Genomic DNA, 23,796 nt, shown 5'->3' on the forward strand with positions numbered 1-23,796 from the left:
TTTGAAGTCCCTTTCCAAAGTAGTTGCCTGTTCCTTGAAAAACATAAGCCCTGAATCCCGTTGGAGGCATGGAAGTTGGGGTGGTTCTTTGATCTTCATTACAGTGTTAGTATTGGTAACAACAGACAAGTAATTCAGGGTTAATACTGATACGAAGTTTCATGCAGCAAATCTGCTTAGACGTTGAAAAAGTACTCTTCTGTCATTCAGAGTTGTTATTAAATATTGAATGTTCTTAATATTGATGCCCAGACCAAGAAAGCAAGAGAGTAATATATGAAGGCCATTCTAAAACCAGATAATTATATCAAAAATCTGATAATGTTCTGCTTGCTGCTCTCAGTTGAGATCTCTGTCCATTGTAATTAATAGATCTAAACTAAATTCATGGCAACAGATTTTCAACTTCAGATAAGCTAATGGTCACTCAGTGCAAACTTTTTCTCCATTTGATCTACTGCATATATCAATTGTTGTAATTTTATATATTTTAAAATTAAAAACAAACCCCAGAACTTACAGTATCAAAGCTTGATTGAAATAGCAAACATTTGAGATTTTCCTAGATGCCACCTCTCCAGGGAGAAAGTTCCAGAGTTAGAGCTGTGAGTTAGAAGTCCTTTGTTCCGGGCCACCACTGACTTTTGTTGGGGTTTTTTGGCCTGGCATATGGAGCTGGATCTCATTTGCTGAAGAGGCGTGGAGGCTGGTCACCATTCCACAAAAATGTAGTTCTTGATGCAACTTTCTCACTGACTTGTTTTTATTGTATGGCTTGATCTACTATACTAGACATCTCTGGCAACATGTCACCAGAGCCCTGAAAGAAGACAACATTATTGTAGCGACGGAGCATAAGCACCTCCTTGAGGAGAGGCAGCGGGCGGAGGAGAGACAACGGGAAGTTAGCAGTTCTCCATGGAAACCAAAATATTTTATCAAAGAGGTAATGGAAATGACATGGGATTCGACAGCAAACAGTTATTTTCTTTTGCCATGGCCAGCCCCTGTGGCAGTACTCTTAATGATCTGTAGAAGTGTTTCTGGACTTGAGTAACTGTTCAACAGCAGCCAGCCCTTCAAAGCCAGTATGGCTCAGTGGTTACAGTTTCAAACGAGGTTCTAGGTGACCCAGGTTCAAACCCCACTCACTCTACTGTGGAAGCTGGCTGGGTTGGTTGGTGAGTAGGAAGGACAGCAGGAAGTAGGAAAGGGGGGAATGAGAAAGAGGAAATAGTGGGGATGGGGGAAATGAGATGCCTCCCCCTGCAAGTCCTTTCAGGTTCCCCACTTGTTTTGCAAAAGTATAGGTCCCCGTTATGAAGTTAAAATCTGAATTGTAAGTATTTTCAGATATATTCCTTTGATTGTTTTGAAATGATGAGAAGACTGCCCTAGTTATGAAAACCTTAATCATGCCTTTCTTTGCACTTTAAATGTTTTGAGTGGGAGCAGTGTGGGCCTTGAGAGAGAACGAGGCTATGGACAGACCTGCTCTGCCGCTGATATGTTCACCAAAACAGACTGCTTTGTTGCTTGGTGAACACTAACATCAATAAGAGTAGTGATGCAAAGAAGCTACTACAAAGGGGTAATGATAGTTGGTATGCATCTGGAGCATCTTCTTTAGCTTTTTTGATAGCAGATGCTCCATTCCAAGAACCAAGCTGCCCTTGATGCTCTTTTCTTAGTAGAATCCTTCACTCCTGATAGTTTGCCACTATTCAAGTATCTTCTGTGCATTCCCAGTACCCTTGCTCTTGAGTAAATGAATGCTGTGAAACATGGCTGTTCTATACAAGCTTGTAGAATACTTTTGTTTTGTGTGAGTAGCAAGCTGCAAAGTAATAAAGTGAGGTTTATCTGCAAAATTTTCTTTACAGGGTGATGGATGGCTATACTTTGATCCCCTCTGGAAGACCCATTGATAAGCTCACTAGGACTCATGAGGATCCTGTTTCCTAGAGGCATTAAAAAGATGCACTATTTACATTTCAGGTGTGATTAAGTCTTGGTATAAATTAAAAGCTGCGTACTGTGAATAATGCAGCTCTGAACAGCTAAAAGCGCAAGTTTACTGAGGAACCATTTTGGGGGGAGCATCTATAGACTTGCACACTTACTGTGTATTATGTAAAAGCCTATTTTACACTCACGTGCGCAGGCATATAATATATAATTATAATATAAAAAGATCTGATCCTTTGCACTGAAGCCAACGCTTACCACGTTGCTTGCAGTCAGGTCTTGCGTTGGGAATTAACATTTTTTAAATTACTAATTGACGTTTTCTATTTTTCACATTGCCAAAAATGTTTTGCACTTAAAACCACTTGACACTGATGGCCATTTCATGTTCAAGCCTGTGACTTAAATGGCTTGCTTTATTGGACACAAGAATGCTGACCCACCTTGGGTATCTTGTAAGAGCATGTTTGTCTTTGCGACTCACCCTCCAGCACTTGCTTCCTGGCATTTTGGAAGAAGGTGGGAATATCTTGTCCAGTTCATCCATTGTATCCTGTTCTTCCAAAGGCATGTTTTGCATATGCATATATTATTCTCTTGGTCCTTGGGAATCAGGATCTTTGGATGGTGCCAGAGTATGGACATGCCTGAGGCCCCTGAAAATACTGTGCTTTACAGACCGTTAATTATTCTCTTGAGCACAAAGTAGTCCCCTCTTCTCTGTTCTTTTTGGCAGTGCTAACTGGTTAGATACTTATTTGTTTATAGAGAGCATATGCCTAGCCTCTTAAGTTCTTCATGGCAAAAGGGCTTTCAGAAGTGTGAAAATCCTGCAACATATCTAGTGGTCTTAGCATTAGCTTCCCCCCACCCTAAAGTGACTGCTGATGATTTACAGAGCAGACTTTTCTACTTTTTGGGGGGAATAATCATATAGACCCCAATCAGGTATTCTGAATGCTATCAAACAGCTGGTGGAAGTTGGAGTGCAGGGGATTAAATCCACTTTCTTGTCCTAATCACTGATCTTGTAGAGTAGTTCCAGTTGATGGATTGGGCAGGCGAATAGCATGCACAGCAGCTGTTTTGTATGTGCCGTTTCCCCAGTCTCTAGCCAAGGAGATGTATGCCAAAGCGTAGTTGCATTGTGGCAATAGGGGAATCTGTGTATTCCTAACTTCAGACTTATTCAAGAGGTTCACGTTAGTTAAGATGGCTTGCAGAATTTGGACAACCTTTGAACAGCATAGACAGGACTAATATGTACAAGGAACTGTATCAAGAGAGGACTACAAAGCCATTTTACAGTAAAGGAAAAAGGTCACATGAATTCATCATGAGAAATTATACAAAGTTTAACATTACTGAATTTTGGTTGTACTTCAGTTGTGGGCTTGCAGTATTATTTCTGCTCACCTCTAAATTAATGTTTGTGTAGAACATTCTGTGCTCAGTCCTTCAATTATTTTTATGGCATCCCCTAAAAATTCTGTTATGCAAACTATCTTTACATTGTAATGATTATTTTTGTGCCTTTTGTTAAATCCTCCCAGCTACTCACATGCTGTATATAAACAGGAAAGATCAAGTTAGACACACCTGGTGGTAGTACCTTTTTTTAAAAAAATATTTTCTGCTAAGGCAGCAGTTGAAATTATATGTATCTCTTATAAAGAAATGTGTTGCATCATGTTACCTTTTGAGCTATCCTTCCATTATCTGCTTTTTGTTGAAAGAGCATCAGCACCTGCCTCAAGATGCAATGATCCACCTGTCTTGAGCCATGTTTACTGTACACTTGTCTTGGCATATGAAAGCCATTGTATTTACAAAAGTTTTTCTTAAATGTGTTAAATCTCTTTTAAAAGAAATAAAATATGTACATCCTCAGATGTATAGAAATCTTGTTTTGAAAGGAAAGCTGTATAGACTACGCTTTTCTCTCTTCGTTTCTAAAAGCCAGTCACCTGTATGGACAGACTCCAGTAATACCAGCAAAACCTCATTTATACATCTTGAATTTAGAGGCCCTGGGAAATCCATGCCAAGTCATTTTTAATTCTGACAAGTGTCATCATTCAACTTGTTGGTACCATGCTTTGATCATTCACCAAAAAACCAGTTGCACTTTTCTGGAATTGTTTTTGTTTTTTATGTTCACATCTTTGACTAGAGCCCTGGACTCTTTTCCTTCTCTGATTTGCTAGGTTTGGCTGTAGCTACTCACAAACGAGAGCTTTCGGAGGCCAAAGAAAAAATTTTGAGATCCACTCATGTATAAGTAAAGAGCAGCTTGAATTCAGGGTCCTGATGGATCTGGTATTTACCATTCTTCTTCTGCCATTTCTGTTGGCAGTGGCCCTCTACAATTGCTATTAGGTGTAGTAGAGGAGAAAAGACAGGGACAACAAATGCCCAGTGTATCAGATCTAATTTCCTATGTGGCCACTTCACACTGCATGGAGCTGGTTGCTTCTGCTGAAATTAAGGTATACCACACCAATGCAGAACCAACTTTTGCCTTGTTAACAAACACTACTTTTTATCAGCACCTGCTGCGAGTCTCGAAATCTGCTTGGGTTTGTTTTCTAAGACAAACAGGCGCAAAATAATGCTAATGAGGACAAAATTCCCAGATGAAAGCCAGGACAGCCATTCATGTTCTTTGCCATTTAAATCATGCTCGATGCATTTTGCAATCGAGACATTATTTGGGGAAGAAGCAACATGCCTTATTTGTAGGTCTTCTCATGTTTGTCTTGCACCTGCAACCGAATACTTCCCTTGAGCAGACACTTTGAACTGTAATGTAAATTTTGATGTTCTTCCAGTTAACTTTGTGCACAGCTGTAGGACCTATGCAAAATTTTTCTTACATAGAACTGTTCAAAACGTTTAAAAAAAACTGTTCAAAAAGTTTATACTTATTTGTTAAAATCAAATTATCTGGCAGTCACTTCTGATTAGCCTTCCTTTCATAATTTGTGAATTAAAATCACAAACTGGAGACACTCAATAAATTTTATTTGAATGTATTGGTTGTGATGCACTGTTGTCTGTTTTACTTAGCTGTTCCAGATCCCTAGCATCTGGCACAATCCAAAAGTCAGTTTCACTTTGGTTAGTATTCAACCTCAATTTCTGTGTGTAAATTGTTTAGCTTGCACTTCTCTTGTCAAGCAAAGCACAATGAATGGGAGCAGATGTAAGTGAACCATGAGTTGAGAACTGAGAACATGTTTTTTGGATTATGTTGTACCCTAATTTATCATTAAATGTTACTACCTGAAAACATCAGTATGAGCTTTTCTATCTGGCACTTGGTTATCCAAAACACTGTTACTTGGTATTTTCCAGAGGGCAAACTCTACCCCTTGTGTCTTCAGGCAAGTGTATACAACACTGCCAACTTGATGCTTCCATTCCCTTCTGGGTTTCAGACAGCGCAGTCAGCTGATGCCATCCTCAAGTTCTTCCTTCCCCCTCAACCTGCCCATAGCAGTTTGCAGTCAGCTCTGCAGGACTCCAGGGCAGCACATCTGCTTCTTTGCTTGACATGTAGGATGACTCTGTGGCTTGGGGGGAAGGGAAAGGGTCCTGCCAGGCATGATGGCTTCAATCCGGCATGCCCAGTGGGGAGGGGTTTGGTTGCTGCAAATTCCTCTGGGTATGGGCAGGGCAGAGCAATAGCCTTGATTAACCAGCCCCCCCCCCCCATGATTGCCAGATGACAAATCTTTTACAGCACTGATCAAAAGTTCAGGTATAGTTGGCAGCAATCCCATGTAATGATAAACTGCCATAATTGGCAAGGAAGATGAAACAGGCCTATTCTGTAAGCCTGATTTCTACATGACAGCTACATGATTAAAGTGTAAAAAATGAGAACTTTTTTTTCCTAAACAAGAGCTTAATTATACCAGGGCTGAGCATAGTACATTAGAACAGAAGTTTAATTGAAAATGGGCTCTTGCTGCCATTCTTGGTACTATTCCTGCTCACTGCCAGCTGAAAAGTACTTTGGACATAGAGGGACAGTTATTTGTCCAATGACCCTTAAGAATACACATTTCAGAACAGAACCTGATTGTTTATTTAACAACGTTGGCAGCATTTTTTCTCTAAGAGTGTGAAAGTGTAATCCTGTACAAAGTTATTCCACTCTACACCTACTTAAATCAGTGGATTTAAGATCAGGAAACTGCAGAATTGCGCTGTAAGAACCATCTTCCTACTCTGAAATCAAATATGAATCTCGTGTCCAGAAAGAATTTGAGACCAATATAGTTGACTGATCTAATGCCAGCGTAATCCAGAATTATGTGTTGTCTGATAGCATGGTTTGGTTCTTGTATCTTAGTAGTCTAAGCCTTATCACACTTGCTTTCTATGTAATGATATATTCTGTTTTGGAGATTAATTTATACACATCCAGATGGCTAAGGGTAGAGAGAGACAAGATGCTTCCAGAAAACCCAAGTGCAGAATGTTATGCGGTGAATGTTTTCATCTGGCTCAGTTTTTAACTTTCCCCCCTTACTCTTCCTCCTCCCCCACCTCAATGCCTTTATGTACTCTCTGGTGTTTGTAGAACTTTTCAAGAGTCCAGCAGGTCAACATTAAAATTACTGGAGAGAGGGATGGAGAACTGCCATCCGGGAAGAGGAAGCTTTGTGATTTCCAGTCAGCACCAGATCCCTTTGCTCCTGAGCTTGCATCTCTACCACAAACCACACGTGGGTGTGGATTCATAGTGTAATTTAAGTAGTGATGGATCAGCTTTGCCTTCTGTCTGAAAAAAATTTAGCTACCTCAACCATTTTGATACTTCCATATTTTAGAGGTATAACAGTAGTTCCTCTGAGTCTAGTCAACTGTGGCTTGTGTAATAGTAGGCTAGGCCCCCTACTATCATCTTGTTCCTGACGAGTGGTTCTTTGGGCTGGATATAAACTTCCCATGACTAGAAACAAATCTAAGGATTTATTATTCATTTATACCCTGCCTTTCTCCAAAATGGGGACCCAAAGCAGCTCACATAATTCTCCATTTTATCTCTACAACCCACTGAGGTAGATCAGGCTTAGAATGTGTAACTGGTCCACAGAGTGAGGATTCGAACCTGGGTTTCCTAGAACATGGTCTGAAACTAACCACACCACACTTGGCTTTCAGGTGGTGGTTGCCGGTGAACAGTCGAGATGCTGCGCCTGCATGAGTCGTGCAAGTCACTCAGTGGTTGCTGCCAGCCCTGGTTGTGAGCCCTGCCCCACACACCTCAAAGACCAAAACAGCCCTGAAAAGGGCTCTCCCTTTGCCTTTTACTGTTTACCTAGCAACAACCAGAGGGCATTTATTTCTTAAAGCTAGTTACATTATTATTTTTAAACAGTATACCACCACCACCACCCTGTTTTGATTTTTTCTGCAAACTTGGGGCCTTTCTCAGGTTTGCAGAAAGAACTGTCTGGTTTATTCCTGTCCTGAGGATTTTTTTAAATATCCAGAGACTGGGCCATTTGTGAATTAAATACATCGACAGCAAAGGCCATTTCATGGCCATTTTGCGATTACACGAGAGCAAGGTGAAATTTGCACACACCCCCCCCCCACCAGACTCCTTTCCCAGATCACCCTCCTGGAATTGAGACCTCCTTCAGGTTATCACCTTACAGGTTAAGAAACACTCCTCTAGCTGCAATAAGTTTAAGTAACAGGGATTAGGCTTTTGGCTTCTATTATAGCATCCCCACCAGTAGTATATATACTGCCTAAGTCAATGATATCTGAAATGAAGGTCTTAAAGTGTAGGAGCATACTCATGTTGATTTTCAACAGGACTAAATATGCTTGGAATGCCAGATACAAAGTAGCAACTTATTTTCATAAAGAGCAAGGAACTACAATGCTGAAGCATGTTCATTCCGACTCCCCTACAAAAAATCCTAGCGTCTTATATTTCAAATTTAAAAGGAAGAGACACATAGTCTAACTTACATCCAATAGCATATGGTCCAAGAGAATGATTGCTGTGGTTGGGCAGAAAGTAAAACAGGACAGGCTTTTAAAACACAAGTGGGGATAGTAAAGTAGTTATGGATGCACCATAACCGCATGTTATATAGTAAGACAGAATGACATTTCTACTTCACCTGAACCAGCAATTCTCTTTATGGTTGGAGGCTTATGATTTAATGGAGTCAAGTTAAAGCTGATAGCAAGCACTTTTCAAAAAATGACCACTGTTAAGTGATACTTTGAAGTATTTTGGATGTTTCATTTCTAACTTCATTTGTAAGAAAATCTTTTTGGACTGAAAATGAGGTATAAATTGGTTGTAGAAAAGTCTTTTCTGTATTCTGATCGCTTCAAAGTAAGTAAACGTGTTCATTCACACAATTTAAAAAGTTATTCAAAAGCATCTCTTGTATTTCTAATTTAGGGCTGCAAGAAGGTCCATTTTTCTCATGCAGTTCCTAATTCCTGCATTTTCCTTGTGATTCATGTTGCTATGAAAACATCACCATTATAATGAAGTTGGTGGCTTGTATCATTTATGGTAAGAGCAAAAACCAGAGGATTCCAAGAGATGTCAAGAACTATGGCTTTATAACTTAATCCAAAGGAGTAACACCCAAAAGAAACATCATGAGGACTGAGTACAGTCCTCAATTGTATGGGCTACAATTAAGAAATGGTTTAAAGAAAGACCAGAGAGAGGAAATCTGGCTTGCTCAAGCCCCGTGAGGTTACAGAATCATTAGGGAGTGAAGAGGAGTTACAAATTGTCCCCCCCCCCCCCGCCAACTTGCTTGTACTGTATGATTAAGTGGTATACTCAAAATAAATCTCATATATTTGGAGAAGTAGAGAGTGAATTTGGATTTTTGTAAGCCTTATAAAAAGTTAGCTGTTCGGCTGAAGTTTCCTATTAAAACTGAAATCCAGATTTATAGAAATGGTATTAAAATGTGATACTGGTTCAGTGAACCCAATAAGAAGCATAACACGTCAAGAGTGATCTACATCAAAATCCATGTAAATATTATAGATTATAATATGCCTGATTATAGATATGCCTCAAAATGCATAGCAGTCCAAAGCAACAATTGTACCTGTACTTTATTTTTAAATCCTCAATGGAAAAGGAAAAATATTTATCCAGGCTTGTTTTTGGAAAATACAGCTTTTTTAATTAACACAGTGATTAGTGAACCACTACTGCAAAAATATCTGAATAAGGTAATAAGAGAATTCTTATAGAGAAGGGAAATTATGTTTAAAGAAATATTTATAAGCAGCCCCGTATCAAAAACTGGCACTACCTAACTGACAGGACAGCTCTTGCCAGATTTATAATATTTGTTGACTTCTTAGGATGGAGTCCTCATGGGTCCTTAGCACTGCACCTTTTAGAAAGTAAAGTAAGTGAAACAAGCAAAAGGAATAGAAGCCAATCACTTAACACAAAACTTGATTTAACTTTATTTTTCCCTATAGTCAACAACGGGTCTGCATTGAGTTTTAAAGCAACAAAGTAAAATAATCTCCATGACAAAGGGTCAGAAATCCAGATTATTTTGTGAAAATGTTGCCACTGCATTATTGATCTAATAACCTCTTTACTCAAAAAAGAATTTACAAATAAAATTATACATCTGAGAAAAATCAGCAGTAACATTCTCACTGAGCAATATATCTGTTTGGAAGGTACATACTATTCTGCTTTATACCAATATGTCTGGTATAAGCGGTCTCCTATATCAAAATTATATCTTGCGGCTGTCAAGGGAAACCCACCCCTCATATCTTTTCTCTCTTTTTAAAACTTTATTAAAGTAACTAACCATTCAAGTTCATAAAGTTTCCTATAGCTGGAAAGTGAACATGTTCAATCTCCATTTGTATTTAGTGCACTTGATAAACTGACTTTTTTTATAAAGTATAAAAGACAAAAGCGAATCTTTCAAGCAGACGTTTTGTAACTAAAGCACTAAATAAAAATATGAAGATAAGATAGTCATTTCCAGGAATCCAACCCCATGAAGAGGGCAGGCCAGGTTCATAAATCCTCTGCCTTTCTGATAGCCACAGCAAGGGAGTTTGGATACTTGTCAATTTTTTTTTCTAAATGGGCCAAATTGTTACGATTTGTAAACATGTAGATAAACAACTAGCAAGTTCTGAAAACACCAGGTGCAGTGGTGCTCAGCAGCATTCATTACTGTCGTGTCAGATTAAGATACAAATGTAGCCCTTGTATCTGTCTACTCTGCACAAGATCTGCCCCTTGTATGTTTCAGGAACACATGTGCATAAGGGCAGTGAGGCCATCTCTTTTCAAAACAGGCTGCATCTTCCGAATTATATAATCTATCCCGTGATTAGTGAAAACTGCAGCTTGTTGACAGTCCTGAACACAACATAACAGCAATAGAAGAGTACACAGAAGGAAATCTTGTAAAATAAATACCTCAAAAAGAAGTTGTTCTAACAGCTGAATATAAAAATATCCACACTTCTGAAAGTGTCAGACTGAGAATAGTCGATTCATACATTACCATTCCAGTTAAGATATTGCTGTTCAGCTGAACTTAAAAAAATGACAAGTATGCATGTGCCAAGGACCGAATTAGAGGGCTCTTTGGTGCAATCAGTCCAAATTCTCAATAGATTGGAAGGATAATATGTACCAATAAAAAAAATCTGCTGCTAGACCTGGACAGCAGCTCTGTCTTGCTCCACAATACAAATCTAGAACAGCTGTTCTCAGTAAGCCAAAAATTTTTTTAAAGTCAGACATTGCCTGAAAGTTTTGTACAATAATCTGGACCAATGATGGTTCTGCACCCTCATGTTGCTGTGAAACATGACTTGAGCTAAAGGCAAAGACTGGTTATCTCAAGGACAACTGCTTCATATTAGCAATCAGTGTATTTAAACTGTCTTCCTGTTGGGTCTCTTGCCCTTCTTTAAATTTAGTTTATTCTTAATGTAGCCACGCTTCCTTTTGGCAGTCTAAAAAGAAAAACAAAATAGTATATTAGTTAATTATATTGCTCTAGTGACTGCATCACGTTTTGTATTTCTCTTGAATTCCTTAAATGTTAAATTTATGTTGGAGCTGGAAAAGTGGAAGGCAGCTGGTTGCCTAGGCATTTAGAAACTATCACCAAAGAATCAGAACTATTTTTCAAGCTCTGACAATATATTGACTTAATGGCACACTATACATCTGAACTCTTAAAAAAAAAATAAAGATGGAAAAACCTTTCTGCTAGTGGGAATTCCAATAAATTAAGACTTTTTTTAAAATACCAAGGCAGTCCGTTGTATCACTATTACATGAAACCAAAAGAATAATCTTGCATACGCCTTTGAACAGTTGAGCTGGTGCCATTATAGCCCTCAGTATGGACAGTGCCTGTTCAAAACACACAAGCATTACCAAATCATGGACATCTTTTAGAAAGTTTTCCGGGCTGTATTGCCGTGGTCTTGGCATTGTAGTTCCTGACGTTTCGCCAGCAGCTGTGGCTGGCATCTTCAGAGGTGTAGCACCAAAAGACAGAGATCTCTCAGTGAGAGATCTCTGTCTTTTGGTGCTACACCTCTGAAGATGCCAGCCACAGCTGCTGGCGAAACGTCAGGAACTACAATGCCAAGACCACGGCGATACAGCCCGGAAAACCCACAACAGCCATCGTTCTCCGGCCGTGAAAGCCTTCGACAATACATCTTTTAGAAAACTGCGCTGTAAAGTTATTTTCAAAGTAACTGTTGTCAAATGGGGCACCACCCTACTTAGCTTTCATAATACATTGGGTAAAAACATTAAGCATGACTTGTTTAATACTCAACGTTATTGTACATGTTTTTGAAACAAAGGGATGTATACATAGTCTGATCTTTTCTTCGTAGCTGTGTCCTATAGAACTCTTATGCTGGCATCTTATTCCAAATTATGGTGGTTACATTTCAGTCTTAGAACTATCCAGCTACTTGTGTCATGAAGGACACAAAGCAGTCAAATTTTGTGAAATTCACCCCAAAGAACTGTTTGTCACACAAAACAAAAGGGTAATAGTATCACCATTCTGTGGTCTGGTTAATCAACTTACCCTGACACACTGCTATTTTGGAATTAAATCATAAAGCGCTAATTGCAGGATGTCATACTAAAAGCAATAAATAAATGTACAACTTCTTAGAAGAACTGCATCCTTATTCCAAGTTCACAATGCACTTTCTTAAAATGAATGGCAATCTTACAGACTTTCTGAAAGTGAATGCTAATACAAAAATGGCTTGCAGCAGTTTATGTTAAGGCATATATACTTGACTCATCCACACATCTGTTTCTCTAAAATCAAGAATGTGTTTTGTTCATTTCAAGAACTGAAAAAGTGGAGACAATACTATTGGCTGAAATGTGCACTTCAGTATTAACTTTGCAATATGTCATTAGAAAATATGGTATAATAATTTAAACACACATGAATGCTGCACATGAAAATAGCATTTGGAATGCTTATCACCTCACCTGAAAACATTTACATGATCCACTAATGGCATCAGATTAAAACCAAGGTTGGATACTGCAGACACAGCGGTCTCATTTTTCACTCCATAATTATTTGCTGATTGTGAATTTGCATTCTGTCCTACTGTAGTAGGATGTGAATACAGTGACGGTTTCATATGAAAGCTAATACTTTTTTTTCTGCAAACAGTGCAAAAATATGCACTTCTTACATCCCCATTCACAAAACAGCAGGATGCATGTTTCCAAGCAGATGCTTCCATACACCCACGTAAGATGCACATGAAGGAAACCAGGAAGCAAGACAGAAACACCAGAAAGAATGAACCCAGGGACAGGAAGGAGTAAATACGGCAGACAGAGCAACAGAGAAGCCAAATCATTATGAAAAATCAGAAACCTTTTAAAAAAAGAATGGCTAGATAATGATGTACAAATTCAGACTTACCATCAGGTCATATAAACTTTAATTCAGGACTGATTCACCTGATACAAAGTCCTCATGGCAGAGTGCATGGAGAAGTGGCTTCAGCCTTTCCGTCTGTACTGTTATCACAAACACAAACTGTCCTTAGAAGCTGGCATCTACTCTACTGGGAAACTTAGGTGTGATGATGGTTACATATAAATTTCAAATCAGAGCAAATAGTATCTTCCCAGGACAGTCTGTGAAGCACCAAGAGGAGGGAAGGCTGATGTCCCTTCTGCACCATGGTCACAATTGTGACATGGTCATTGCGAGGCATGGAATTCCTGGCATACTGCTAATACAAAGTCTTTTGTACTCTGTGAATCCATTCCCAGTTCCAATGTTAACTTACCAATAAATTTATGTTGTGAATTGTCCACATAAGTCAAACTCGATCAATAAAATTTAAGCATACAACCCTAAAATGTTTACGGTGGCAGTGATGTGACCTTACTAAAACTGTAATCATTGTAAAATGTTAATTTAATAAGGTTCTAAAAATGTTAGTTATTGATAAGGAATCATGCAAAATCAGTGGAGTTTCCAATGCTTTACTAATAGATTAAATAGTACACAAAATAGTGTGTATGAGTGGTATGTTTAAGTGAGATGATTTCAAAAAAGAGTAAGAAGCCAGACACTCAAGCAGTCAACAAAAACTCCAGATTTAATTATTTTACAAAAAAGGCATTCTGAAATTTCTAGGCATCACTTTTCCACTTTTCAGAAAGACACTTTTCACATTTTACTGAGTGAGCTGCCATAGTTAATCAAACACTACTAATGTAATTTAGATAGTATACTTGTTACATTTAGCCAGGATTTTTAAAAGACTTCGTAACAGCCTTTGACAGCCTGCCAATTTAGCAACAATAAAATTTAGTTGTTCTCACATGCTTGATTAATCAGAGTGTTAGTAAACCGCTGTCACCATTAGGCAGGTCTGATCTTCAATACAAACTGTCTCTGTATTTTGCTAGTGGACAGAACTAATACAGGTGGTAAATTTAGGTAACACTGTAAGCCTCTATTTAGATACTTCACTGTGAACCCACCTTTTTTGACAAATACTTCTGTTTTGGTAAAATGTTGGTTAATCTAGGTTTATGGTCCAATGTCTCTCGGTTGTCTAGGTGTTTTACTTTATATATTCTAACAAGCCAGTGCTCTGATGTAAAGGCTTCTTCCAAATGTTTGAATTTAATGTCCTTGTTGCCAATCTCAGCATTACGTGTGCGGTCAAATCCTGGGGGTGTCCGAAAATCCAGCTACGAAATTAATACCAAGTATTAGTTTGCAGGAATGAGCAATGCTGTGAACAGAACTAGTCATATATATATTACTGCTTTGAAAAATTATTTGTATTTAAATGCGATTTCAAAACCACATTACATGCATTTACGTACAATATTTTGTAAGAGGTTATCGTCATGGGGGCCTAGTTTCGAATAATACATTAAAAGTCAAATGTTTTGTCTTTTGTGTTATTTCTTTAATATAGTGTACCTCTCCAGTATGCAAAGTGGTGGTCAATTGCTAAAATTGTAAATGCAACGTAATATGTTCAAATAAGTAAACCAACAGCTACAAAAAAGCAGATGGAACCAAGTTAACTATAAAACCAGGAACAATAAAACAGAATAGCTAATAAAATTAAGTTAAAGTATTAAAATTATTAGGCTGTTCTCTATAAATACACTGCTTGTAACAATTCTCATTTATGCCTAGATACTAAGTTGATGCAAAAAGAAATGAGCACAAAAGGTTCCTTTAGGAGACATTTCATTAGCCTTCATATTTTTATAGGTATTTCTTCCTGTATTTGAGTGTTGGAGCAGGGAACTTGCATACTGCATCCTATGAGCTTTCCACTCATAGAGGAGGATCTTTCTTCTCCTTTCACTTGCCTCTGCTATACCTGAAAATCTGCTGCTGAACATCATAATACCCCCATATGTGCCACAGCCTACCATATGTGCCAAAATGTACCATAGCAAGAAGAGCTGCTGAAAGGAAAGGAATTGGGAGAAACATCTTACACAAGCAGAAAGCTCAAAAGAGCCTATTATAAGAAAACACAAAGTGACTACCCAATAAAATAAACTGCAACCATCTGTGGCATAAAGCATCTGATTTCTACTCTGAACTGACTTGAGACCAGTGTTATTGTAGAAAGATTAACAGATGGTTGGAAAGGATGCTTAAAAGTTATATGGCTGAGCATCCAAAGAATCGTGGTGTGTGACTTTTCAATATTTACTACTATTTGCTTATAGAGAACTAGTCTGGGAGACAGGTCAAGCATAGTAAGTAACCCACTCCAGCTCAAACTACAATTATCCTCTGTATGATGTTATTAATCATCAAATTAGGGTTTTTTTTTTTTGGAAAATAGGTGTGGTGGTCATTCAGACCAACCTGGAAGTCATATATTAACCACTAAATCACAATGCTGCTTAGTAACTGAATGGGTTTCAGGTGGGTAGCTGTGTTGATCTGTAGGAGCAGAGCAAGTTTCGAGTCCAGTAGCACCTTAGAGACCAGCTAGATTTCCAGGGTATGAGCTTTTGAGAGCCAAAGCTCCATCGCAAAAGCTCATACCCTGGAAATCTAGTTGGTCTCCAGGGTGCTACTTTTTAAAAATTCTGATGCAGTGGGGTAAGTGGGAAGCTGTACTGTGATGGGAAGGAAAATTCCTAGAGTGTGGTGGCTAGCCCCAGGAAATTTGATACAGGGGCCCAAGGAATATTCCCAATTAATTCTGCATTGTTAGTACATGGATATCTATAAAAAGGAAAAGAAAGGTTAGCTGTTCATACATTTAAATACACATACCTGAAATTTGTAAAAGAAACAAATCTCACCAACCTGCATTTCTCCAAATCTGTAATATGACATTTTATACATGAGACAATTTAACAAGGTTGGAGAGCCTGCTTTGTCCACCCGAAATTCTCCCTGGGGAGTAAAGTAGTCACTTTCCTAAAAAGAAAAACACAAAATCAAGTTTTGTCAATCATGCCCTCAAATGACCCCATGGCAGTTAGGGTAGCAAAGAAGTTTGTGGGCATCAAATTCTTTGAGGACAAAGTAGCAATGTTACTTTTTAAAGAGCTTACATGTCAGACTGCAGGTTCTGATCATCATTCCTGGGTTTGTTTTTTATAAATTTCTTGCATTTACTGACTACCACTAACTCAGGGTTACAATACGTTTGATTTCATCATCACAATTACTTTATCAGACATGTTATGCTGAACCAATGTATTTGGCCAAAGCCCCCTGGTTAAATGATTCATCAACAGTTAATTCATTATTGAATATTTAGTCCATCAGTTAGGATAAAAAAAATCTGCTGGAGGGCACCCAATATTAAGGAAACTGTAGGTTCTCAGAAAATAAAAAAGGGTGGACCTGAAATGGTTGAAGCAATGGGCTAAGCTTGAGCAGACACAGCAACTTAAAGAAAAAAGGTGATCTTGTGACATAGCAGCCCTCCAATGAACTGAGTCAAAATGTACAGTGGCAGGTTGTGTGTGTGTGGGGGGGGGAGGTGGCAGTGGGAGGGGGAAGGAGAAAGCAAGTCAGCGAGGAGATAGCGATAGAGATGGAATTCCTCTTCTTCACAGATCACCCAGTTGTATGATTATAGTCCTAATGCGGAGTATCCAGGAGCTATAGGACATCAAGCAAACCCAGCCACTGCCACTGAAAGTATAGTGGAATTAGAGGCAAGCTTTTTTATCAGACAGTACCAAATAACTGCATCTTTCCAAGGATGGGTTACTTATGCTTTTGTTTTTTAATATTGCTACTTACTCTGATGTCCTTAGGATGTTCACCTTCAGCTATCCTCACCATCCATAAGAACTTGTTGATATCATCACCAGAGTAGCCAATTACACCTCCAAAAATTATTAACACATAATCCACATCCAGACTTCTCATGATCTCATAAGCTGCTGTCTCATTTGAAGACATAGCTTTCCCAACCTGCAATAAAGTTTATTTAAACCCGTATACAAACACCACACATTTGGCAATCCCCTTTAAAAATGTACAAAAACAGCAAGGACAATATGAAGATGAGCAACTCAACTAAGTTGCCAATTTAGAATTGTGGGGAAACAGCAGTTATGATCACTGTACTGTGGAAGTGGGTCCCCTGAAAAATTAGTGCAAAATTACACTGAAAGAATTTTACATTAAAAATTACTTTGGAAAAGTCACACTGATGTTAAAAGGGCCTTTTAGTAGTGTTAATGTGAAATCTAGAATTTATACACACACAGAGTGCAACATTACTTTTCATCTAGCTATACATCGTTGGATAAGCTATATTTGTATTTCTCATGCTCACTTGTTGCAGATAAATATAGAGCAGGTTGTATTATTATAATAAATAATAATAATTTATAATGCTGCCCTTCAGGATGACTTAACACGCACTCAGAGCGATTTACAAAGTATGCCATTATTATCCCCACAGCAGAACACCCTGTGAGGTGGGTGGGACTGAGAGAGCTAGAAACTGTGAGTGACCCAAGGTCACCCAGCTGGCTTCAAGTGGAGGAGTGAGGAACTAAACCTGGTTCTCCAGATTAGAGTCCCGCCGCTCTTAACCACTACACCAAACTGGGTCCTATATTAGGTTCTGAATATAAGACATTCTGGAAGCAAAACTGCTGTGTACAATCTATCCCAACCAATTTTGATATTCAGAATGTAATTTTACATTCAACATTAGGCTTATAACATTTCAATTTTAACGGCATCTAAATGAACACAGCCTAAACATCAGCCTTATTTCAAGGAGCTTTCAAACCATGCCTCCTGTAGTTGTGTACAATATAAGATCTGTTTAATAGTGGTCACTTGAGATTAGTTCTCTTTCCTGAAGTAGAAGACAGTAGATACTGCAATCAATTGCCACAAAGAACGTTTCTGCAGATTATTATCTCCCTAAAATGAGCGGACAAAAGCAGTAAAACACAGGGGAAGACAGAAGCCAAATGCAGGGAAGTTAATTTTAACATCCAAAGTAAGTTTAGCCTGATGCCATCCTTACTCTGTGTTTTCAGAGAATAAAACTGAAAACTGCTTTCCAGTTAGAACTCATAACCATCAAAACATCACACCACCACCATGTAAGATACATTTCTCATTCCTCACATTAAAGTATGCAATACCTGCACATAAAGCAAGGACATTTTAGCATACATTAAAATGTTAAATTGTAAATATTTACAATACAAAGTACTATGTGAAACATCCCAATAATCTAATTCTCAATACTGTGACATACCAAGGCTATGTGGCTGTTATTCCAAGTATTATTGTCAACTAGAGTAGTCCGATTTGCCATTCCTGCTATTTGATAGCCATAATCCCACCAAGACATTACTCTGGCATGTTCGTCTGTATTTTGCCTTAGCCAGTAGTACGCTTCTCTGAAGTCATCCAAGATATTCCGGGTGCTGAAATGCAGGAAACAGTTCGCAAAGTGTAAATACAACTTTACTATTAGATAGCAGAATTGCCTTGATTAGATTTAATTGCCTTGATGCCCCTCAACAATTTTTTTCCCACTCTCACACAGTCAAAAATTCAATCACTGCTATTAAGCATACAAAATGGTGAGTCTTACCCGTCATGATTGTAAGAAGCCAGAACAACACTAGGACTAGAGTAGGCGTTGCTAGTGACCCATGTGCAGTGCACAGCAAACATCATCAACAGCATTAGCATCAACATCGTAACAATGCTCTTGATATTGGGGCCAAGGCCTTCTTCAGTTTTTTCCTGTTCAGATATGTGTTTCCTCACTTTACCTGCCTGAACAAAGAAACATTGAATTTTTTGATCCTCTTAGTTGATGCTGAATTTTTCAAAGCCTTTCCTGTGTTCAACAATACCACCACCACCGGGGCTCTTTCGATAGCCTCATCCCACAGGAAAACTATCACCCTCTATTTTTTATTTAGGTATTTATATAATAAACACCCCAGACAGACACCATTACGATTTCCATGGCCTACCTTATCATAAAGATTTCCTGGGTTTCTTTTATCATCCTCATCGCTGCTATCTTCTACTGGTGGATTCTCTCTCTTCATGTCATCACCCAAATAATGTTCAAAAACATTAGAGAAAGCAATTGCCGACAGCATACAGACAACTGGAGTCAAAGTTAACATCAGACGAACCATCACTCCAGCAAAGTAAACAGCACTGATTGCGTACAGAGCCACTGCAGAGACACAAAACCACTCAATTTTACTATGAGGTTTTTAAAAGGAACCAACACCATTAGTTATATTAGTTTCAGAAATAAAGGCAACACACACTGAAGTGAACTTGCCAGTTTAAAGTCTCCTGTTGCATATAGACATACACCTGTCTGAATTACATTACAACTTTCAATAAAAGGATTTCTTTACCATATTTAGTGATAAGAAGCAAGGTTATATTAGTTTTATTTTACTAAGACATCTCATCTCTCAGCATACCAATTTAACAACAGCAGGCAGAAGATTTGAGGAATAAAAGAAAATAGCTTTTAAATGACAACTGAATTACTCCAATGAGGTCTGGGTGAACTACTGAGCTCATCTGCACAACTGCTAAAGTGGGAGAGCTAAACTTGAGTGCTCACAAGTACTGTTCTAAAAAAGATTTTTTTTTTCAGACTGGATTGAATAAAATGATTTCTTCGTATCAGATTAAGCATCAGATTTAAAATTATTACAAAAGGAAAAACCCTGAGCAGACTGGAGATAGCAATTATGTCAACAACAATGAACCAGAGCAATGCTCAAATAGTATACTATACTGCAGCTATACTAGTTTTTGATGGAAGAGCAGCTTTTACCAGCAGGAAGTTTTACCTCTGAAAAACACTATATTTTTGTTTAGTTAATCACTAGATTCATCAACTTGCATATATAACATTGTCTAAAATAATGTGAATATATGCTAAGAGATATTCTGCTAAATTATTGTTATTATAAATTGCCATATTGTAGACTATTAGTGACAAGCAACCGTTTATTAGTGGAACACAAATGGGTAGAGTAACCCACAAGAATTGTGGAAAGAGGAACAGCTCCCCCTTTCTTCCTCTCCTCCATACAATTTTGTAATTCCCCTTGAGCAGCAAAAGCACAGAAGCTGTGACACAGAGACTGACAGGAAGGGAACCCTGCCACTCAGCAATGAGACGGAGGTGTGGCAGTTCTCCTACCCAAGGAGAATTGATCAGCTGCTTTTTTTGTCCTTCTGCAAGAGAAGCACAGAGGAAACTTATTTCCTCCCTAGTCACATAAGCTAAAGGAAAACACTCTGTAAGTGGCTTGCTTCCCTTCACTTTAAAGACTACTAAGCAGTATCTACGCTTGCCCCATGCTCTATATTCTTATGGTGCCAGGATTCTGAGGGCAACCCGGTTCCCATTCCTCCTTTTGGAATCCTCCCTCTTGTAAATTCCATTTTTTTGCATGCCTGGGTTTCTTCTGGATATACCCCTCCCTGCCCGGTGTGGTTGTGGCTGGTCTCATTATGCTGCTTTTGAGGGCAGAGGGCTATCCAGGCCACTATTAGAGGGAACGACATTTAATCATGTTGAGCAGTGTTTTCGATTACTAAGAAAACATTTTTAACCAAACATGTGAATGGATTAAAGGACGTCTTCTGTTAAGGAAGGAGCCTTCCCACATAGCACAAAATAATTTTTGGATTCAGCCTACTGTAAACGAACATGCAAGTATGTCAACTTTGGGGTTACAGTTTGATTTTGAAAAGGTAATTGTTTCCTCTTACCAAAGACTCTTTCATCATTGATGTTTTTGATACAGAACCACAGCCCTGCTGGGAAAGTACACACGAGAATATGTAGATCAAAAAAGAAGGACACCCATGTTGTAGGCTGATGCTCAGACACAGAAGCAATGATCGGGATGTGAATTTTCGCATACCTTGTTTAAAAAAAATTCAGTTCAAATTAATTTGAAGTGATAAACTAATAAAGAGAGTAAGTACAAAGGAGCACTGCAATCTTTAGGTTACGTATTATGTCATTTTGACTATTCAGTAGAAATGCAACGTACTTGACCATCTTCACCTTTCATAATACTTATGGTAAAGGTTTTTAAAGCTCAAATCAGGTTAGTGATATCAAAATAAGCACTTTCAAGATGCCAAAAAGTGCTTCTCACTATAATGTTTCATTTTGTGCCCTTGCTTCAGTGATGGCCAAACTAGAAATAACAGTGCCCTCATGGTGGCCACAAGGATGCCAACACCATTTCAGAAGCTTTAGTAGGCCTGCAGTATGGCACACCTGCCTCTGTGCCTTTTCATGCCAAGACATATTCTTTCCTCACACCTGGTTGTTTTGAAGCTCACTAATGCAAGGAAAAGAGATGCGGTCACTGATTATGTGTATTATGCTTGTTTTTGCCATCATCTCACCTTGGTAACTATGCACTGAGGTGCTGGCAATTTCCATATGATCTCCCTTCTGTTCTATATCACTTTCATATACGTGACCTTCTTCAATGTTTATTTTAATGAATGAATGGAAGTTTTAGCAGCACTATTTCTACTGAGAAGAACAACTGTTGTGGCAACTTTATATCCATAAGCTCCTCAAAAAGAACACTTGAGTTCACATCAACTATCACTGCCATTTTTGTGAATGCTTTCAAACTCGTCCGTCACACCGACCAAAACTGATTGTCTGAAAACCCTTAATAGAAAAATTCATGGCTGAAGATCAGAAGAGATTTTACAAACATTAAAGGAGCCAATTTTTCATGCACACAGAAGAGTAACTGAGACAGATTTGAATATTCCTACTTACCCAGTGTCCCATAGTGAATAGAATCTGCCACTCCATGGTGCAATATAGCCTGAGAAAAAAATACTTAAGACAATCAATGAGTATTATTAAAGATTTATGTAGAAGTGTGTATCAGTGTCCACTTTATCTGCATGACTGAAGAACAAAAGATCCTTCAGAAGGACAGAATGAATATGGAATACATAATTTGTTCTTTTAAAGAAGCACAAACCTTAAAGGCAGGCAATACATTAAGCTTCCTATTAACAGAGGTTTTTTTAAAAAAATAGTGAATACAGTTCTATAATCTAGGAGCCTGAAGGAGGAGCTTGGCCCAGAGTCTTGACAAACTGTACTGTTTGAACATCTCGTTATATATTATGAATTATTGAACCTATCTAAAGTGCCATCTGGCAGTGAAAAGTATTCATTTAATGTTATTTACCTGTATATGTTAGATATATGACACTCAGGAATACAACACCAGCAGCTAGCGACACACCCAAGAAGAACAAGGTTTGAAATTCCTGCTTCGTTAGCCTGTCTCTCATATACTGCAAGAAGGCATAGGCCTGCAGTAGTGCAAACACACCTAGTTCAAAAAAAAGAAAAAGAAAAAAATTCTTTTTTTCTTTATACAACTTTTATACGTATATACAACTTTTATATGTATAAAGTGTTTATACAACTTTTAATGCTTGTTCCAAGTAGGCAAATCTTAGTAGATGATATAATCCTGTTCACATTACAGGTAATGAGAAGATTAGTGGCTACAAGAAGAAAAGGAAATACATTCATTATCCTTTACTTACATATAATATTTTTTGTGTACTGATGAGGTACGTAATTCTCTTTTATATTAACTCCTCCAACCAATCTCTTGTAGAGCCATTTAAACAAACAAAACTAATGTTCAAAATTATCACTGCATAATCCATTATGGAAACTTTTTAAGATTCAACTATCCAGACTACCATAGGCATAAAGAATGATACTGTAATTCCAGGGAGAAAGACATCTCCTGGCTCTTGGTGGTGGCAAACAACTTCCTTGGTTATTGTTTCAGAAGGCTTCAGGAAGGTGTAAGTTACACTCATACATACACCCAGTCTCTGCACCATTTTTCTCTGTAGCTGTGCAAAGTAGTCTGGTCTCCAGCATAAGATTCCTAAGCACTTTTATGACTGTTGTGCAGATGTCCTCATAAAACTGATTCACAGTGACTCCAAATTATAGAAATCACTTGTACAGCACCCTGCAGCAACAGAGCAGGGGTTGTGGCTTATGAGTCCAGTGTTGTGGATGTTTTTCAGAGATTTTAATTAAGCCCCCAACTTTGCCTTCTTAATTCATATACTAATAAAGAACCCCTTAAACTACAGATTATCAGAAGATCAGAACGAGACACTTTATTTCCAACCCAAAAAGAAAAATTATGGCATTGTAGGATTGTGCTGCAGAATTATAACACAGTGAATATGTTCAATAATGGAAACTGTTATTCTTACCTGCAGCTGCCATGTGCTCACTTGTTCTAATAGGCTGAAATCCAACAAAAGGTATCTGCATGGATAATATTAAGCCCACAATATAGAAAGTGCTGTATGCTGCAAATGAAAAAACAGCAAAACAGGAAAATTACTACACTTAAACGATTTTTTAAAAAATTATACATTTAGGAAAAATGACTTAGCCTTATTAATCTAAAAAAGAAAAAAATTAGAATTTCAGAAGTAACAATCACATAAATTACAAAAGCGTTTTCATAGTTTTATCCTACATCTTCAAAAGACGTTTTATAATATTCAGATGCCCCACTTGGAACTAGCATGATTAGTAACAGCATTTTTAATATGTAACTGGTGAGTATTATTGACATAAAAATCTTCAAAGGGTGACATTTATGTTTTTTTTCTGGTGCTCAGGGAAGCGAGGGAGGGAGACTAGGACGTATCTCTGAGACAGCTTCTACATACA

General features: G+C 38.1%; 2 protein-coding genes across 3 annotated transcripts in view; one reads left to right on the forward strand and one right to left on the reverse strand.

The window, feature by feature from the left end:
- The window catches only part of OSBPL10 (oxysterol binding protein like 10), a 90,626-nt gene extending 81,870 nt beyond the window's left edge, over nucleotides 1–8,756 (forward strand). The window contains exons 11-12 of one of the 2 annotated variants that reach the window (XM_054991310.1): nucleotides 793–946; nucleotides 8,411–8,756. In XM_054991310.1, coding sequence (XP_054847285.1) covers nucleotides 793–946; nucleotides 8,411–8,500 — 244 coding nt within the window. In that variant the 3' untranslated portion in view covers nucleotides 8,501–8,756. Of the gene's footprint in view, nucleotides 1–792; nucleotides 947–1,883; nucleotides 5,266–8,410 lie in introns of those variants that run through there. The other variant, XM_054991311.1, reaches the window with a different exon arrangement.
- Nucleotides 8,757–9,429: 673 nt separating this feature from the next.
- Nucleotides 9,430–23,796, reverse strand: part of STT3B (STT3 oligosaccharyltransferase complex catalytic subunit B) — a 48,630-nt gene continuing 34,263 nt past the window's right edge. The window contains exons 6-16 of the mRNA XM_054991055.1: nucleotides 23,328–23,426; nucleotides 22,265–22,411; nucleotides 21,841–21,889; nucleotides 20,799–20,953; nucleotides 19,019–19,230; nucleotides 18,628–18,815; nucleotides 18,286–18,457; nucleotides 16,800–16,973; nucleotides 15,849–15,962; nucleotides 14,036–14,248; nucleotides 9,430–10,986 (exon numbers count right to left, since the gene is read on the reverse strand). Coding sequence (XP_054847030.1) covers nucleotides 10,906–10,986; nucleotides 14,036–14,248; nucleotides 15,849–15,962; nucleotides 16,800–16,973; nucleotides 18,286–18,457; nucleotides 18,628–18,815; nucleotides 19,019–19,230; nucleotides 20,799–20,953; nucleotides 21,841–21,889; nucleotides 22,265–22,411; nucleotides 23,328–23,426 — 1,604 coding nt within the window. The 3' untranslated portion in view covers nucleotides 9,430–10,905. The remainder of the gene's footprint in view (nucleotides 10,987–14,035; nucleotides 14,249–15,848; nucleotides 15,963–16,799; nucleotides 16,974–18,285; nucleotides 18,458–18,627; nucleotides 18,816–19,018; nucleotides 19,231–20,798; nucleotides 20,954–21,840; nucleotides 21,890–22,264; nucleotides 22,412–23,327; nucleotides 23,427–23,796) is intronic.

This window comes from Eublepharis macularius, chromosome 11 (assembly GCF_028583425.1).
Source record: "Eublepharis macularius isolate TG4126 chromosome 11, MPM_Emac_v1.0, whole genome shotgun sequence".
Taxonomy (NCBI): Eukaryota; Metazoa; Chordata; class Lepidosauria; order Squamata; family Eublepharidae; genus Eublepharis; species Eublepharis macularius.